General features: G+C 34.1%; 1 protein-coding gene across 26 annotated transcripts in view; it reads left to right on the plus strand.

Annotated features, from left to right (window-relative positions):
• LOC108715931 (calcium-dependent secretion activator 1-like) overlaps positions 1-20,507 on the plus strand; it is a 255,593-nt gene that overhangs the window by 122,817 nt on the left and 112,269 nt on the right. For 17 of the 26 annotated variants that reach the window (XM_041561808.1, XM_041561800.1, XM_041561812.1 and 14 more), the window contains exons 10-12: positions 8,578-8,686; positions 9,826-10,038; positions 14,053-14,064. In XM_041561808.1, the coding sequence (XP_041417742.1) occupies positions 8,578-8,686; positions 9,826-10,038; positions 14,053-14,064 (334 nt within the window). The remainder of the gene's footprint in view (positions 1-8,577; positions 8,687-9,825; positions 10,039-14,052; positions 14,065-20,507) is intronic. The other 9 variants (XM_041561820.1, XM_041561814.1, XM_018261509.2 and 6 more) reach the window with 1 other exon arrangement.

The following is a 20,507-nucleotide window of genomic DNA, read 5'->3' on the forward strand; positions in this document are numbered from 1 at the left end:
AACAGTCTGATAGACCAGTGCAGAGACTAGAAGGGATATGTGTGTATATATATATGTGTATATATATATATATATATATATATATATATATATATATATATATTGTAAAGTTGCTTACAATTATGTTTTCTTTTATAAGGCAAAAATAATTTTTTGTGTTAACATTCCCTTTAATTATTTTTCTAGTTCACTGGGTGTTAAAAATGACTATAAATTAGAAGGGTTTACTTCGAATTCTCGAACTTTTCTACAAGCAATTAGGGGCAGATTCATCAAGGGTCGAATTGAAAATTGGAATTTTTAAATTCAAATTTAGAGTTTGTTTTAGTGTAATTCAACTAGGGAATAGTCCAAATTTAATTCAATTCAAAAAAATTTGAATTTTTAAATTTATCATGTACTGTCCCTTTAAGAATTCGAATATTCGCATCTAAAACCTGCCGAATTGGTGTTTTAGCCTATGGGGGGCTCCTACAATCAATTTGGAGACATTTGGTGGACTTTTAAAGGAAAACTATATCCCCCAAAATGAATAGGGCACCTATCACAGCCAAAATCAAACACATATTAACAATCTGACCAGTACAAGCTAAACACGTTTAACTAAACTACATATATAGTTTTTAAAAAAAAAAAAACAAACTGTAGGTTTTAAAAAATCCCTTACTTTGTCAGATGGGTTCTTTCAATGAGGGAGTCCATACTGAGACTATAACAGAGACTATAACATGCAAATTTCAGGAGCATGCTCAGATTGTAACACTGTTTTGAGGATTCTACCCAGAATACCTTGTTTTAGTAAACTGCTCCACTAGAAGTATCAGGAGATTTCCCTATCTTGTCCCCTGCTGGTGATGTCATTATGCAAATGAAGGGCACACACTAACTACCAGCAGATGGCAGCACTACTGAACAGCAGCTAACACACAGGTTTGGCTGATTTGAAAATAGCTTAGAAGGGTTGATAAGCAACAAGGAATTTCAACTGAGCATGTGCGAGATTTCAGAGCTACAGTTGGCTGGGAAGCCTGGTTTTCCATATGAACTGTTTTATGCAATATATTTTTATAGAGACCTACACGGTACAGGGGATATAGTTTTTATAATTTTTTGTGAATAATAATTTACAAAAATAATAATAATAATAATTTTTTGTGAATTTTTTGTGAAAAACTCAAATCGCAATGATCAAATTCAATTTCGAATTCGATTTGAGTTTGCAGGTCAATCCTATTCACCCGAATTTAAAAAATTTGATTTTTTTAATAAATTTCGATTGGTCGTTTTTCCCCCCGAAATTTGGGTTTATAGGAGTTTTTAAAAAAAAAAAAAAAAAAAAGTTCCCCAAATGACTTCATTTTCATTGTAGGAGGTCCCCCATAGGCTAAAACACCAATTCAGCAGGTTTTAGATGGCAAATAGTCGAATTTGAATTCTGGGACAGTGCATGATAAATTTCGAATTTCGAATTTTTTTTAAAACTCAAATCGAATTGGGACTATTCCCTAGTTGAATTACACTAAAACAAACTCAAAATTCTAATTTAAAAATTTCACTTGAAAACAACTTGGTACAATTTTAAATGAATAATTGTTTGGTGGCAAGCAGACCAGTTGAACAGCAGAAAATCTGAGAATGTTAAAAACTTGGGCTGGTAGCTGCTAGAACATCAAGGGGCCCATTTACTTAGCTCGAGTGAAGGAATAGAGGGAAAAAAACTTTGAATTTCAAATGTTTTTTTTCGACCGAATGGGCTACTTTGACCTTCAACTACGACTTTGACTTTGAATCGAATGATTCGACCTAAAATCATTCGACTATTCGACCATTCGATAGTCGAAGAAAAACTTCGACCCCCTAGTTCGTCACCTAAAACCTACCAAAGTCAATGTTAGCCTATGGGGAAGGACCCCATAGGCTTTGCTATCTTTTTTTGATCGAAGAAAAATCGTTCGATCGATGGATTAAAATCCTTCGAATTAATATTAGAAGTCGAAGGATTTCAATTTGGCAGTCGAATATCGAGGGTTAATTAACCCTCGATATTCGACCTTACGTAAATTTGCCCCCAAGATCTTTTTAATCTTACCATGGAGAAGATAAAGTTGATCAATGTTAAGAACAAATAAGATATAAAAGCAGAACATTTGTAAAAGAAGAGAAGGAGCAGCATGTGAGAAACATCCATAGCTGGATGCGTTCTTTAGAAAGATTAGATGATTGTTTCGCCGCGGAAATGATGCCCATAGACTTGTATGTCATCTTGCGTCAAAAAAATGTCACCGCCCGCAGACTTTAATGGGCGTCAGCGACGTTTCGACAATGGCAAATTTTTGGCAAAACGGAACGGGTCAAATTCGCCCATCCCTAATGGAGCAGCCTGCAGGGCAGATTTGTAAAGGCAATAGGAAGTGGAACTATCATGTTCAGACTGTTGCACAATAATTATTGACACGGCATCATTTCTAATTTGTTCTATAAAGCAGTTTGTTTTGGAAACCAAGAGTCATTCCTCCTGTTTTGCAATAAATGTTGCTCTGAATTTGCTCTCAGGCTCACTCTTCCCAACCAGAAATAAACACCCTCCGTCATTTACTCTGTACTGTATGCTGTGCATTTGGCAGGGTAGAGCTTCTTGATTAATTCATTGCTGGGTTTTTTTGTGATGATGATCCATCACTTCAGTGCAACAAGGCAAATTGCATCATTACACAGACTTTTCATTAGCTGATTTAGCACCGAGTGCTCAACCTGTACTTGTGTTTGGTCACTGAATGGCTTAATTAATGTGCTTCTGAGCTCAGTCCAGTAATACTTAGAAAAAGTTGTCCTTGCATGAATAAGCAAACTTTATCTAAAAGAGACATGTATCGGAAACCTTCCTTGCCATTAGTGATGGGCGAATTTTGGGTGTCTCGCTTCGCTGAAAAATTTGCGTGAAAAATTCGTGAAACGGCGCCGTCATCTCGTTTTTGAATGCTGGCGCAAATTTTTGTGCCGGTTACGAATTCACAGCGAATTCGCGCTTGGCGAATAAATTCGCCCGTCGCTACTTGCCATCAGAAACTCATTTTATGTTTTTCTTAATGGGGTTGTTCACCTTTGAGTTTACTTTTAAGATGATGTAGAGAGTGATATTCTGAGACAATTTGCAATTGGTTTTGATTTCTTATTATTTAAGATTTTTGAGTTATTTAGCTTTTTATTCAGCAACTCTTCAATTTGCATTTTAAATAATCTGCTAGTTATGGTCCCAATTACCCTAGCAGTAATTTAAATAAGGGACTGGAATATCAATAGAAGAGGGCCTCAATAAAAAGATAAGTAATAAAAAGTAGCAATAACGATACATTTTTAGCTTTACAAAGCATTTGCTTTTTAGAAGGGGTCAGTGACGCCCATTTGAAAGCTTCAAAGAGTCAGAAGAAAAAGGCAAATTATTATAATTATAAAACTAGAAAAAATAATGAAAACCAGTTGAAAAGTTGCTTAGAATTAGCCATTCTATCTATGACAAACTAAAAGTTACCTTAAAGGTGAACTACCCCTTTAAGGGCAGATTTATCAAGGGTCGAATTTCAAATAAAAAAAAACTTGAAATTCGAATAAAAAAAGACCAACCGAAATTTATTAAAAAAAATCTAAGTTTTTTTTTCCGGGTGAATTTGTTCAAATTCAAATCGTACGAATCGAAATAACAATGTATTCAGTCAAATTTGATTCAAAGGTTTTTCTAAAAAAAAATTAGATTTTTCATAGTCAACCAATTGACTCCATTTAGGTTCTAGGAGGTCCCCCAAAGGCTAAAACCACAAATTCTGCAGGTTTTAGATGGCGAATGGTCGAAGTCAAATTTTTAAAGAGACATTACATGATAAATTTCGAAATTTGACTTTTCTAATATTTTCTCAAATTCTAATTGAATTTGGACTATAACAAACAAGGGAAAGTTGTTCTCACCACTAATTTTTAAAAACATTAAGCGGGGGTGCAATGAGGTTGTGACCACAATATTCACATAGATAAGAACACATGTTGGTATCCCCTTAAGTATATATATGTATGTAATTCTTATTTTAACTAAACTATAGGTAGAGGTCTGACAAAGTCAGATAAGATAACGGGTTAACAATTTTTTAGATTAGAGAAAGAAACCCCACCAAATAGTTAATACTGTATCGATACCAAGTTAATTCAAACTTTAAGTTGAATGACTGAGGTAGTTAATAATAATAATGGTAATTGATAAGGAAGTGCTATCTAATAAATTAAGTAAAGTGCTAGTACAAATAAATAATGTGAAATCAGTCAGCCGCAAAGGCTAGTGATAAAAAATAGTTGATTGTTCCTAAACTAAACGGGTATGTTACCCCACCAATTCATTCAAATGCCACCCCTTAATAGATAAATTCATTCATTAATTAATTAACAAGGCTCAATTAATCAACAGAGTTAGCAAATTAATGTTGCAGTGCAGTGCAATAAATAGGGTAAAAATTTAACTTGGTAATTAATTGACTAGTTAAAAAGGAGTAATTAAAAATTGACCAAATATTCAGTGTGGGTTAAAAAGTCATCCGGTCACAATCCATAGATAAAATTCATAGAAAATTGAAAAAATAGAGGGTGGAGTTGTCCCAAAATCGAACTGCCTATTTTTGTTTCTAAGGCCTGGGACACGACAAAGTAAAGGCAGGACAGGGTAACCGGAGCTGTGGCCTTGTTATTTAACTTGCCCTAGTAATTTAAAAGAGGCTAAATAAACCTAAAAAGCCACAAACCCACGGCCCCTTAGAATAGAAGGAAGATTGAGAAGTGATAAAGAAAAGAGGATTAGACTAGCATTACAGCCCACATCCAATATATTGTAACCAGTTTGTTTCCCTAAGGGAAGTATTACATCAGAATAAGAATATTTTCTCAGGAGACCAATTTTCAAAGAACGCCGACGCGCGTTTTGCTTAGAAGCTTTGTCAAGCAAAGCTTCTAAGCAAAACGCGCGTCTGCGTTTTTTGAAATCCATGTTTGAAATGAAACATTGTTATATTGTGTAATAATATGTGACAACACTAGGGGGCATTGTACCTCAGGCTATTTAAGGTCATGTGTATTGTAGTTTTTCATGCTTGATAAAGAGTGGAGTTCCACTCGAAACGTTGCACAATGTTGTTGTACTGCCATGCAGATATTTGCAAACATTAAAGGCGGTTTTATTGAAAAATTTGGAGTGCTGTTGATGGATATATATTAAATAGATGTGTGCCAGGCTAATGCTAATCATTCAACAATTCTGGTCAACAGAGCTAATATAGTATGGATCAAAGTCTGATATATTTTCCTTCAGGTTGCTTAAGATTAAAATGTGTATTTGTGTCCCAAAAAGCATTGGCCTTAGTATTTTGCATGAAAAAAACCCAAATCTTAAGTCTTCTCCTAAGGTTAAGAAAATGTCTAAACAGATAAAATGATCTAAAGTGACCAAGATGTGACACAACCTTAACAAAGTCATTTGAAATCATTTGACAGTAAATTTCCCTGTAAGTTCCTAGCCTAAAGCATGGAGAATCCTTTGCTTTCTACAGTCCAGATGCAGACAATCCAGATTTTAAAATGCTAGATTCAAGCTGGGGTTGGAAGGTGCCTGACTCCTTCCTGAAGGCAATTCTAAAGCTTGACACAGTTCCCTGAAGAGGAGAGGCTTCCATCAAGGGGCTGACATTGAATGTGTCATGTCATAAATATGAAATTTCCGAGGAGTGATAGCTGCCATTTACAGCGCAGATGACAACAATGGCAGGGATCAGCGGGGTTGCAAGATTGCTTTAATATTACTGGCACCTAGCACTTTAACTCACATTCTTTTTGACAAGGTGTCAGTCCAGGGTTTGTCTTATAGGAATAAACAGATTCAAAGCCTTTAATTTTGATCTGAGAAAAAAAGGAGTTGATCACATATTTAAAATGTTTTTTCATTTGCTGTACAAAGGACTCGTTTGTCCTTTGAAGAATAGTTTTTAGTAAACCTCACTTAATGCCCAGTTTAGAAGGTACTTTTGAAATTTTAAAATCTCTGGGTCATTAAAGGAAAAAAAATGATATTTGATATATTGCAAAGTATATCAATGTGATTGGACTGTAAATAATCATGGAGGAGGCTCTCAGATGCACCTCTTTCATTGAACCCCACTTTCTTTGTACTATATAGAAAGGTAGCAAGTAGTAAAATTGTGGAATTAGGTACCTACATACACTTTCGGGCATATTTATCAAGGGTCGAATTTTGAATTGAAAAAATGTAGAAATCCGAATTCAAAAAGACCAACCAAAATTAAGTTGAAGTTTTTTTTGGTTGAATAGGTCCGTTTTCGATCGAATAGGTCCGTATTTGGCCAAATTCGAATCGTATGAATCAAAGGAATAGCGCATTCGATCGAATTCGATTCAAAGTTTTTCCCAAAAAAACCTTTGACTTTTCAAAGCCCACCAATTGACTCAAAATAGGTTCTAGGAAGTCCACCATAGGCTAAAACAGCAATTCGGCAGGTTTTAGATGGCAAATGGTCGAAGTCTAATTTTTAAACAGACAGTACTTGATAAATTTTGATATTCTAATGTTCGAATTTTTAACAGATTCGAATCGAATTTGGACTATTCCCTAGTCGAAGTACACAACAAATAGCTTGAAATTCGAATTTTTTTCATTTGAAAATTCACCTTGATCTGAATCTATTGTTTTTTTTACTCCACATCTTTACCATATACTTCTTTGGCTAATATTAATAAAGTGCATTGGAAAAGCTGGGTCCATATTTGGTACCCTTGCTCTAAATAGGGAAACCATCAATTAAGGGGCAGATTTATTAAGGGTCAAATAGTAAATTCAAATTCGAATTTTCAAATTGGATTGTTGGTCAAAACTCACAAATTCGAATTGGGAATAATTCACGATTTATCATACCTTGACCATGGGAACAACTCGAATTCGACTATTCACCACCTAAAACCTACCGAGTTCATGTAGAAGTCAATGGCAGAAGTCCAGTGACCCATTTGAAGATGTTAATAGCCTTCCTGATATTTGTTTTTTTTGAGTTTGTTTCGAATTTGAACAAATATTTTCTTAAATAACTTCCCATTCAAATTGTGAATATATTCGAATTATTAGAGTATAAAAAAATTCATATAAATTCGAAAATCTACCTTTGATATATCTTGCCCATAGGGGCCAATTCACCAAGCTCGAGTGAAGGATTCGGAGTAAAAAAAATTTTGAATTTCGAAGTGTTTTTTGGGCTACTTCGACCATCGAATGGGCTACTTCGACTTCGTATCGAACTAATATTCGATAGTCAAAGTACTGTCTCTTTAAGAAAAAACTTCGACCCCCTAGTTCGCCATCTAAAAGCTACCGAACTCAATGTTAGCCTATGGGGAAGGACCCTATAGGCTTTCTCAAGTTTTTTTGGTCGAAGGATAATCCTTCGATCGTTGTATTAAAATCCTTCGAATCGTTTGATTCGAAGGATTTAATCGTTTGGTCGAAGGATTATTCCTTCAATCGTTCAATCGAACTATTTGCGCTAAAATCCTTCGACTTCGATATTCGAAGTCGAAGGATTTTAATTCCCAGTCGAATATCGAGGGTTAATTAACCCTCGATATTCGACCCATGTATCAAAAGTCAAATTTCAAAGTTATGTGAAATTTTTTTAACTATAATACATTTGAATGTACAACTTGAATGGGAGGTTATTTCTGGAAAAACTCCAAAGTCTAAAATTCGTGCTAATAGGAACGACCCAATTTTTTTTTCATATTTGAATCGAATATGAACGCAATTCGAGTCGAGGCAAGTTTTACTAAAAAAAAACTTGAATGTCAGAAAGGCTATTAACATCTTCAATTGGATCAACGAACCACTACCATTGACTTCTACATGAACTTGCCCGATTTTAGGTGGTGAATAGTCAAATTAGAATTAGAACTGTTTCCAGGGTCGAGGTATGATACTTCTCACGTTCAAATTCAAAATAGAGTCGGTGGTTTTAAATTAGAAATTCGAGTTTTGACCAAAAAAAATTTTGAATTCAAATCTGCCCCATAATGATAGATAGGATTTCATGTGCTCCTCCTTTTTTATACTGTATTTTTATGGGGTTGGGGGGGTCCAAAACCGATGAAGAAAAAAATTAACAAATTACATTTAAATCTCAGATAATTTGTTACTCTATAACTGATAATCTAACTAGGACCTCATGTATAGGGTTATATCTTATTGCCGAAAGAATTTCTAAGAATATTAAATTTTACATACACATATGTAAAACATTTAAAAAGAATGGAAATTGATCTTTTTATAATGGTCTCTTTTGGTTTTTGATGGAGAATGGTTGTGTAAGGTATCAATATAGATGGTTTTTCATGTAGGAAACATCAGAAGGATTCAATCAACTGGACTTTTCTAGTCTTCACTAGTAGAAAAATAGAATTCTGTTAGGGATTGCAAATTTTGTTTTCTCTTTAAATGAAAGGTGGCCTGGTTTCTTTTACAAACAGAGGACTATTTCTTTTTTTCAGGTTAGCCAATACACTTTTGCCGTGTGCAGTTTCAGAGAGAAAAAAGCAGAACCTCAGGAGCTTCTTCAGCTGGATGGATACACTGTGGATTACACTGACCCACAGCCAGGTAAGTAGTTGGGAAAAAAGTTAGCAAAGTATCTGAATAGTTATCAGAATATTTCAAACCATTTAGGTAGAACACATTGCTTATTCTTCATATTAAAAGGATATTCTGGTATATTAATTAAACATTGTTGAATTGTAATGTATTGTGTGGGACACCACTCTAAGTAGCCTATTTATTAAACCTCAAGTTTTTCTGGCAAAAATTTGACTTTTTAAGGAAATAAAACCATGTATGTTTCCAGATGTATTATGCTCTGAAGCTGATAAAAAAATAGTCCAAAAATAGTCCATCTAAAACCTGAAGAAGTCAATGGCAGATGGTCCATTTAACAATTGGAACATGTCTTTTACTTTCAGGATTCTTGAGTTTCTGGCTGTTTAGAGATTTACTTGAAGTTTTTGGGGTGACAATTTGAAAAAGTTGAATTGACGCTCAATTTTGTTGTGACTTTTTGTCTCACTGATTTTTTTTAAGAAGTTTTATTGGTAAATTAAGGGGATTAGGGTTTGGGGGTTTGGTTGAATTTTTTTTATAAAGTGAGAAAATGTCGAGTTTTTGTAAATAATATTGTAAGTATTGTAAATCAAGGACGTGGGTTCCTCAGATGATGGAAAGTAATTTGCTTTTCCAAAAAAAAAAATCATATGTATATTATAGCATAATGTTTTTTTTTTTTTAAATACAGTATGGGGCAGGAAGGCGTACTTATCAAACTTCCAATTTGAACATTTTAGAGTTTTTTTAATTTTAATGAGCTCAAACAATTACAAAACTCGAATGTGTGCTTATTTATGAAAAAACTGAATATAAAAGTAAAATCCGTCAAATAAAAAATATGAAAAATGATTGATTGGAGCAGGAATGAATTAGTCTGTAACAAACCAGAGAATTATTTTTCTAAGAGAATTTGTTTTCTATGAAGGATAACTGAAATAAATATTTGTATAATCTTTAATGCAGGTTATTTACATAAGAGTTTATATTTTTTTAAAAAATAAACCTAAAAATGTGTATAACTTTACAACTTCTAGTTTTAATTTATTTTATTATTTCATGTATTTAATATGGTAATTTCTAAAATTAGTATCAGAGTTATTAAAGAGTGTTTAATAGTCTTCATTAATATATTCTTTAATGAGGTTTGGAAGGTGGCAGGTCATTTTTCAACGCAGTCAAGGAAGGAGACACTGTGATCTTCGCAAGTGACGATGAACAAGATCGGATCTTATGGGTTCAAGCAATGTACAGAGCAACTGGCCAATCTCACAAGCCTGTGCCTCCAACCCAAGTTCAAAAGCTAAATGCAAAAGGAGGCAACGTACCACAGCTTGATGCTCCAATATCCCAATTTTGTAAGTACACAGAGGACAATAGCTATTTGGTTTTTCATCATGCGAGTAAGTTCACATTTCTCACAATTCTTCTATAGAAGAAAAAAATTGAAAAAAAAAAGGTCCATTACAAGTACAGTTGTTTCTTTTATAGGGAATTAGTAAAGCTTTGCTACAATATGCTCCATTTTCTATTAATAAACAGAGTTCTAATACATTTGTATGTAATCAGTTTTTGTAAATTTATCTAAGTCATATTGAATTTCATAAAAAAATAAAATATATAATAAAAACACTATAATTGAAACCAAATTTAATGGCAGAATATATCTATTAGTAAACAAAATTTATCCTATCCCCCCAAAAAAATAGATAATCATTTTATTTTGTTCATTTAGTTATTTATTTTCTTTGTATAATACATACATATTTTCTCTCTGGAAAGAAAAATGCATGAAAATGTCTTTTAACACACAAAATATCTGTATTTGCACTGAATGGAAATGACAAATGAAACACAAAAAAAAACCCAGCATTAAAATTTTTAAATATTTGGTTAGACTATGAACAAATTGTCATGACCAAAGCCTGGTTTCAAATAGATTTAGTTCTGATAAAGCTTCTGAATATGTTACAGAAATGTCTTAATATTACTAATATTTATTTTATTAACTTTTACATTTTCTTAGTTTTGATTGGAGCATTGTTGTTGTTATACTTTTATGCATTAGAAAACTGAACAAATACATTTAACTCTAATATCTATATTTATATTTATGTTTAATTGTAGATATTTTACAGAATCTAATGAGCTCAATCACTGGCTCTAGGAAAGAATAAATTATAATTATCATATGCGTCAGAGCTTGTGTTTTGTTTCAGCCTTGACAATATAACTACAGTATGTAACAGTCGTAATTTTGAATACCAAACTGAATTCTAATTTGCATATGCAAATTTGGGGTACGAAGGGGAAAATATTTTTTACTTCCTTGTTTTGTGACAAAAAGTCACACATATCCCTCCCTGTCCCTAATTTGCATATGCAAATTAGGATTCAGATTCGGTTCAGCGAGGCAGAAGGATTTGGCCAAATCGGTGCAAGTTTACGAAAAAACTACATTATCACAAATGTTCAGTCTACAGACCTTTTAGTGCAAAAATAGCTGTAGGCTGAATATATTTGGTGTAAATGTTACAAATAATGAAAATGTAGTTTGTGCTCTTACCAAGGGCAATTTCTTATCAAGAGGGGCCTTTTGAAACTAGAATCCAGACCAAAAGTCCTTCTCTGCCCTACACTAATGTGGTCCTGAACTGTGGAACTGTTAACAATTATCCAACTTATTTTCTGATTATTTTTTTTTATTATAGCAAATGTTTTTTACTTGGAGGAGCTACTTCTTAATAGATCAGTAAAAATAATTTATGACTATTTACCTATATATGACTATATATCACTATTTACCTATGCATTCATTTTATTAAGATATATGATTGTAAATTGTAAGAATATATTTTTGGTTTCTACTTTGCCAAATCTTAAAATGCAATACTTGATTTTCACATTTTAGATATGACTAAAACTCTATGAGGTTAAAACCTAAATTTAACTCTTAGATATTTTATGATTCATACACCCACATCCATATCTTTATTTAAGAACCCAATAGTTAAATGGTAGCGCTATGTTCCAGAATAATTTAAACACAGGAATACTCATGGATACATGTAGGGGGTTATTTATGAAGCACCGAATACCCGAAATTCGAAAAATTCAGATTTTTCACGCCTTAAAAAATAAATCTGAATTTGTTGGGATTTGTACAAGTACAATGGTATGAAAACTCTGGATCCGAAAACCCTGCATCTCAAAGGTCTCGGGGTCCTGCATTAGTCAATGGGGAAATTCTGAGTTGTTGTCAGTACCAATATCCGATGATTTCAGGGATTTTGGGCCAATAAGTCAGAAAAATTAGTGTTTTTTGGGGAAAACCAAAAACTTTGAACTTTTCGGTCAATGGTCCGAAGTTTGCCCAAACCAATTTTTTTTGAATGATAAATAAGATCCAGGACTAGTGATGGGCGAATAAATTCGCCTGGCACAAATTTGCGGCAAATTTCCGTGTTTCACCGGCAGTGAATAAATTTGCAAATCTCCCACGAAAATTCGCTGGCGTCAATTTCCACTATTTTTTCGTGAAAACATTTGAATTGCATGATTTTTTTGTGAAAGCATTCCAATTGTTAGATTTTTTGTGAAAACGTTCCAATTGCATGATTTTATCGTGAAAACATTGGAATTTCCAGATTTTTTTGTGAACTTTATAATTTCAAGATTTTTCGCAATTTTTTTGCGTTTTGCGAATTTTGCAGGAGATTCCCAAATTTTTCTTCGAAGTGAAACGGGAGGACATGTCTTGGGCATGGCCAAAATCATGCAAATTTAGTTGTCCAGAGGTTGGCGTCTCCGTAAAACAATGGCTTACACAGTTTAAGTATTTTTCATTATAATTGATTGTCAATTGCACAGTTGCCTGTTGTCCAATAATCGGACACAATATATGGACATTGTCATTGTCCTTTCTTTGCATTCATCATTCAGTTATGATAATTCTACTTTCTCAGTGGTCAGCATGTATGTTTTGTTGTCAGTAAGATTTTTGCCACTAGCTTGGCTTGCTGATAGTTAAACCCTTTTCTAAATGTTGAGGCCTGCACAGCAGCTAACATTCCTCTTCTCACGCCCTGTTCCCAAACACTGGCCTGCACTTCTGACCTGAACTCTAATTAAGCTTAGTAGGTGACAGTGTCTTTATTAAGCAGAGCGTGCTAGCAGGAATCCTATTTTCTGTTTTACTTGGCTTCTCTTATTTGAAATGCTAAAAATAAACACTACAAACTAAATGGAATAAAGTCATTTTTTTTAAAAAACAAAATGCCTACTTCCCAGTTTATTTACTAGGGTATTAAAAAGTAGCCTTACTTTAATTCTGTATTGCATTTTAAGATTCTTGTTTTTTATTTCACACTAAGCAAGGTAAGGATATATTATTGTCTTTTCCGTATGCAGATATTTTTCCCCCTTGTGCATTTCTTTGTTTATAAATGTACTGTATGTGTTTTGAGACTATAGATTTATAGATAAGCTTATCCCTGCCTAGAGAAATATGCCTAAGCATTTTCAACGTGTTTTATATTGCAGAGAAGAATAAATTCTCTACTCTTGTTTTCATAGCTGTCTGTATCAATGAGATGACTTGTTACCAACAGTATAAATGTTATACCCACTATTATTCAATCAAATGCACTTTTCTTGCGTTGCAATTGGAATAAGTACTTACCTTTTAAGTGATGTTTTCTCAGCAGCTCTGAAAAAAGGGTAGTTTCCATTTTGCATTTTAAAAAAAATCTGAAATAGATCCTGCTATTCACCCATTTGTGCGACTCTGCTAATCACTTTTATTTGGCTGATAGAATACGTATCGGTCTATTACCTTATCAATTGCCCACCCTTCCTTTTTTTTTTGTTCTGTTTTGTGTGTTTCACTCTCTTCAAAATATTCTAAGAAACCCATGAGATCCATGATACTTGTCAGTGGACAATCTGCCATAGTTTTGCCTATGTTTAAGCTTCATAAAAGTGACCACTTGTCTGCAATTTCCTATTGTGTGTCTTGTGTGTATCAGTAGAACATTCAATCAAATACATGCCCAGAATGATCATTTAAAAACAAATTGATAATCAAAACAAAAACAAATGCTTAGTAACTGATATTTGTGTTTAATACTCTTCAAAAATGCCTTTTTTTATACCAAACTATTGGAGACTTCTACTGAAAATGACTCCTTTTTATAGACATGTTAAGTTTGCTCTGCTGTTAAAACCTGACTAGACATTTTAAGGGCTTTTCTTTTTTTTTTTTCTTCTTTGCCTGAACCCTAGTCCTTAAATTGCTAAACTGGGGCTCTTGTCTGCTTTCTTGAGTCTTTATGCTATTCTGGTTTGTTCCTTCTTACCCTGCTATCTTCTAGCTGGACTGAAGGGTAAGTGTTTCCCAGTAGCTAGCACAGCTCAGATAATCTAAATAGATTATCTGACATATGCGATGTGCTTTTCTCTCTCTCTCTCTCTCTTAAATCGTTCTCATGCTTAGATTTCTAGTAAAACTCTTCATGTTCTTTCTTCCGAAATTTAGGTTTGACATGTTAAGTTTCCATACTGAAATTAGGATGCATGTCATGTTTGCATAATTGCCTTCTCTCCTTGGCTTGACATTAGCATCAAGAGATGCTCTAAAAATTAAAGTCATTATTTTTTTTTCTTTATAATTTCTTACAATTCTGTTTTCATTTAATGATTTGATTTATTTCATGCCCTGAACTGTTGACTGTGCAATGCTTGTGAAGAGGTCATTTTGCACAATGCTAGAGCCATTTGCATTTTGCTGTAGTTTTTATGTTACTGTTGATGTCCCAGTGCTTAGCATGAATAATATTACCAATAATATGTAATGCTAAAAAAAATATATATGTTAATAATAAGAGCACTACATGCTTTAGATATAAAAGGAAGACTTATAGGGGCAAATTTCCTAAGCGGAGAAAATTCGCCAGTGACGTCTTCCCAGCCATCGCAACACATCGCCAGGCGGAAATTCTACAGGACAACGCTAATTGCCTAAAATGCGAAGTTGCGTCCAGGTCACCGAATGCTGGCAAAGTTGCGTAAGCTTTACTTCGGCAAGCAAAGAGAAGTTACACTAGCGCTGGCTAACTTGCATACTGCGGGGAAGGAAAGTTGAATGGACGTATATGTTGCAGCAAGAAAATTACATTACACAAGCCCAGGGAACCATAATAAAATAAAATAAAGTTGTTATAATGCTCGACACATAGTTACATAGTTACATAGTTACATAGTTAAATTGGGTTGAAAAAAGACAAAGTCCATCAAGTTCAACCCCTCCAAATGAAAACCCAGCCCCATACACACACCCCTCCCTACTTTTAATTAAATTCTATATACCCATATCTATACTAACTATAGAGTTTAGTATCACAATAGCCTTTAATATTATGTCTGTCCAAAAAATCATCCAAGCCATTCTTAAAGGCATTAACTGAATCAGCCATCACAACATCACCCGGCAGTGCATTCCACAACCTCACTGTCCTGACTGTGAAGAACCCTCTACGTTGCTTCAAATGAAAGTTCTTTTCTTCTAGTCTAAAGGGGAGGCCTCTGGTACGTGATCCACTTTATGGGTAAAAAGGTCCCCTGTTATTTGTCTATAATGTCCTCTAATGTACTTGTAAAGTGTAATCATGTCCCCTCGCAAGCGCCTTTTTTCCAGAGAAAACAACCCCAACCTTGACAGTCTACCCTCATAATTTAAGTCTTCCGTCCCTCTAACCAATTTAGTTGCACGTCTCTGCACTCTCTCCAGCTCATTTATATCCCTCTTAAGGACTGGAGTCCAAAACTGAACTGCATACTCCAGATGAGGCCTTACCAGGGACCTATAAAGAGGCATAATTATGTTTTCATCCCTTGAGTTAATGCCCTTTTTTATGCAAGACAGAACTTTATTTGCTTTAGTAGCCACAGAATGACACTGCCCAGAATTAGACAACGTGTTATCTACAAAGACCCCTAGATCCTTTTCATTTAAGGAAACTCCCAACACATTGCCATTTAGTGTATAACTTGCATTTATATTATTTTTGCCAAAGTGCATAACCTTGCATTTATGAGTCCAGTGTATAGTTTATGTGCCATATGTTAGGAAATGTAGGGGGGAACCCGGTTACCCAAAAAACAATTTACTCTCTTTTGCAGCCTATCACTCAGAAAAATGTAAAAGACACCAGCGTTTTTTGGGACTTTTTGGGACAAAAAAAATTAGGAAGTCCTATCCACTCCATTGCACTTCACCTGGTCTGAGGTGGTGAAGGCAAGTCTGGCACAAGAGGTAAAGTTCAGTAAAATCCGCATCTTACTGAATTTGTAGAGTTACATCTGTTCGCCAGAGCGAAAATTCCCCTGGCGTTAGAGTGCAAAGCAATTTTAGCATCTATCTCCTTCGCTAACGAAGTGACGCTTGCGCCCATTAGGGAATCTATGAAGTTTCGAAATGATGTCACGCTGGCGAAATTTTGGCTCGCGTTAGTCACTTCGCCCTTTAGGGAATCTGCCCCATAGCCTTTATTGACCTATATCAATCATCACAAGATGTCCTTGATAGAAGATTTTTTACTGTTTAGTAGGAATTATACAGTATATACTTTGCATGAAGGAACCCAAACAAACTTCATTTAAAATAATTTACTTGAGCTATAAAGCATTTCTGAACAGAATGTTATGAATCCATTGCCCCCTACACAAGTGCTGCTATTTGCAATTCACAATATGAATTAAATATGGTGAGACTTTAGCTGCCAATGCGGCTTGCAAAAGTTCTAATAGTCATGAGTATGAAATATCGAAAAGTATGAACTTGATCACTGGTGTCCCCATTTTCGTATGGAAATTTCTCTAGATGATCCACCACCACCTACCCAGTCTTGATATTTATGTTTGTGAATGTGTAGTTTGTTATGTTATTTTTTAACCTCCCACCCTCCAACCCCTTATTATTTGCTTTCTTTTTTAAAGTGAAAATCAAATCTTTTGGTCATGAGAGTTGGCAAATATGTACTTGGAGTATTCTGAATGCAATATGAGAAGGAGCAGGTGGCATTGTCCCTCCTGACCATGAAAACAATACTCCTTTTTTCCTTTCTTTCTTTCTCTCCTTCTTTATTTTGGTTATATTTCCCTTGGATAGCAGGCAGAATTAAATCTACACTCCTTCAAGCAGAAACTATATTCCTTTTATTTGGGTGTCTAATGAGCACCAGTTACCGGTGCTGCAATATGACAACATGCTGGAGTTTGCTATTTTGTTTTCTACACTGAAAGTATGAATGAGAGAACGAATGAATGGACTCTTGGACTGACAAACTTGCAATATCTGCATCATTCGCTATTTTGTGAGATGTTGATGATTGTATGTTCTGCTTGACATAAATCTACGACACGTCATTAAAGTCACGGCTATGGTTTATTTTCTTCTTCTTTTTTTTTGTGAATGATCAGTTTGTATCTGCTTCTTTCACAAATGCTGTTTTAGGCCTTTCAGTGTTACGAGGCCTAGTGTAAACTGCATTGTATCCCATCAAGTTCTGACAGCAGTTTACTGTTCGCCTTGAATAGCTGAGAGGCTGAAAACCTAATTTTTAACATTCACATTACTGGCATGAACAAAAGTGTGCTGCAAAATCACTAAAAAAGCATGCTGTTTCTGACATTTGTTCCCATAAAATGTTATTTAATTGTTCATTAAGTGTGAATTCATAAAAATAAGAAAAATGCTTAAACTATTATTTTCAAGTTGTCTATCATAACTTATATATTCTATGCTGTATAATGTACAGATCTAGGCAGGGTTTTCCCAAAGTGATATCTCAGGCTATCCCAATTAGATGCCGAAGTAAACCTTTAAAATGAGTGAGTGTAAAATCGATGAGGGAGCTATTCTAAGCACTTTTGCAATGTACATTCATTATTTATTTATTTTTTAATTCCACGATATTTAAAGATGCACGTACTGTTAACATCAGCGAATTTCTTTCCAACATTTTCTGACCAGTCTGATCACCGAGTAGTCAAGGAAGTTGTCAGGAGAAAGAAAGAGACCGCTCTGATGTTCTTCTGCTTAGAAATAAAATTAGAAACCTTTCTCAAATCTTTCCTAAGCAGAAGAACATCAGAGCAGCCTCTTTCCCCTGACAACTTCCTTGACTATGTCGTGGTCAGAAAATGACCAGCAGGTGGCGCTGTCAGAACAAAATTCATTCATGTTAATAGTACATGTAACCCTTAAATATCTTAAAATTAAAAAAAATAAATAAGAATATACATGACAAAAGTTCTTAGAATAGCACTCTCGTCAATTTTACATTCTCTTATTTTTAAGGTTTACTTATCCTTTAAAGCCATTTGCTAAACTGCCTCCCTTGGTTTATTTAAAGGCTCAAGATAAACTAATTTGCATTTTGGATAACAGAGACTGCATCTGTATATGGACTACAATCATGTGTGTGTCTATAAATATAGGGAAGGTTGTTCACCTTCCAAACACTTTGTACAGTTCAGTTGTTTTCAGATTGTTCCCCAGAAATAAAGACTTTTTTTCAATTATTTTCCATTATTTATTTTTTAATGTTTTTCCAAAATCCAAGTTTAAAGTTGAATGTTTGTTTCTCTGGTGTTTGAGTCTGGCAGCTCAGTAATTCAGGTTCTGACTTTGGAGTGCTGACTCTGGAGTATTAGCAACTATTGTATCAATTCTAACAGCTTCCTGTATGAAACCCAGAGATTCTGCTCAGCATATATCAACTATATGTATCAATTTAGAACAGTTTACAGGGTCGGCGACCCCCCCTTACCAGAGCTGCTTTAGAAGGTGAAAAAAGATGCTTTATACTTTATAATACTACAATATTAGAAAAACGGTCACACATAGAAAATAAAATTTGTTATTTCTGTTGATCTATCAGAAAACAACTAGTTGTTTAAGTTGAACAACCCCTTCAACTGTGAAAATGAAAAGTATGATTACATTATAAAACAAAAAAAGGATACATCAGTAGTGTCAATTCTGTGAAACAAAACATAAAATTATTTTTCCTAATATTATTACATTGCAGGACATTCAAGAGTTCATTTCCAGTTCTTGCACTTTATTCAGGAGGGAAACTCTCATACCAATTGCCTTTTTTTTTTTATTGTTTTCTTATGTTCTTGAAATTAAGTAAAAATTATGATGTACAGGGATGTAAAGGCTGTGCTAACAGACTCAAAAGTTCAACTTAAAATACCAGGAAAGTAATTGATGGACAGTCCAGCAATTTTAGTTGGGTGCATCATTCTTTGCATTAGTCTGTACATGTATGGGACCTGTTATCCAGAATGCTCAGGACTTGGGGTCTTCCATATAAGTGATCTTTCCATAATTTTGATCTTCACACCTTAAGTCTAATAGAAAATTAAATAAATATTAAATAAACCCAATAGTCTGGTTCTGCCTCCAATAAGGATTAATTATATCTTAGTTGGGATCAAGTACAAGATACTGTTTTATTATTACAGAGATAAAGGAAATCATTTTTTTTTTGATTATTTGAATAAAATGTAGTCTGTGTGAGATGGTCTTTCCATAATTCTGAGCTTTCTGGATAATGGTATTCTGGATAACGAATCCCATACCTGTATAACATATGAGAGATATCATATTTATAAAATAATGTATTAGTCTTTAGTATACAGTTTTGTAGAATTGATAGAACGAGTACAAACATTTGTAATATTAAAAAACATAATGATAAAAGCTAAAATGAAATGAGAAAAATATTTTGCAAGGGACAGTTCTATATTTAACATTATAGACATTGGTATGAAATGCATAAAGCCAATGAATTCCTGTTTAATGTGTAGCAGCGCCCTCTGATAAAACACAAACAAGGTCTAGCGTAAATAAGCTGTGTAAGTAACACACTCTTTTCATTACAGGAAAGGCCACGTGAATCTATAAAATCTGACAACAGATTTCATTAAAATGTGCTAAGGGGGGGGGAGAAGCTGCTCGACTTTGCAAAACAAAGAAAATGAGTTCATTTACTGCAATTTACAACATGACGTCTGATTATATTAATGCAAATTACTGTTTTGTAAAGGCCTGACCCTTCTAATGACCAAAAGTTTCCACTCCTCTAGTATTCTTGTTGAATGAATGTGCAGACGAATCTCGGTCACAAATTGACAGTATTTTTAAAGACATTTGTGTTCTAGATAAAAATGACATTAAAAAAATCCCAGCCAAGTACATCGTAAAAATATTAACTATAACACCCTTGAGACTTTCCATTTTTACATAGGCAACATTGACCATCTTATATGGCATTTTATCAACATGATCTTGAACTCTATATAAAAAACGTTGTGAACTTTTTAATAAATATAGGTCCAATTTAGATAATAACTCCACCAATGCTTTTCTCCCATTGAACCTAACCCACAGAAAAAGAAAAAAGATTTTGAAACACTATCATGTGTATTAACACATGGCACACAATTCAAACAAATTAGAAATATTGTAAATAAAAATGTAGCTATCCTTCGTACAGACCCGACACTTAGGGGCAGATTTACATAGGGTCGAATATCGAGGGTTAATTAACCCTCGATATTCGACTGCCGAATGTAAATCCTTCGACTTCGAATACCACAAATAGTTCGATCGAATGATCGAACGAAAAATCGTTCGATCGAACGATTAAATGCTTCGAATAGTTCGATTCGAAGAATTTTAATCCATCGATCGAACGATTTTTCTTCTGCCAAAAAATTGTCAGGAAGGCTAACATTGTACCTCGGTAGGTTTTAG

The sequence above is a fragment of the Xenopus laevis genome, chromosome 4S (assembly GCF_017654675.1).
Source record: "Xenopus laevis strain J_2021 chromosome 4S, Xenopus_laevis_v10.1, whole genome shotgun sequence".
NCBI lineage: Eukaryota > Metazoa > Chordata > Amphibia > Anura > Pipidae > Xenopus > Xenopus laevis.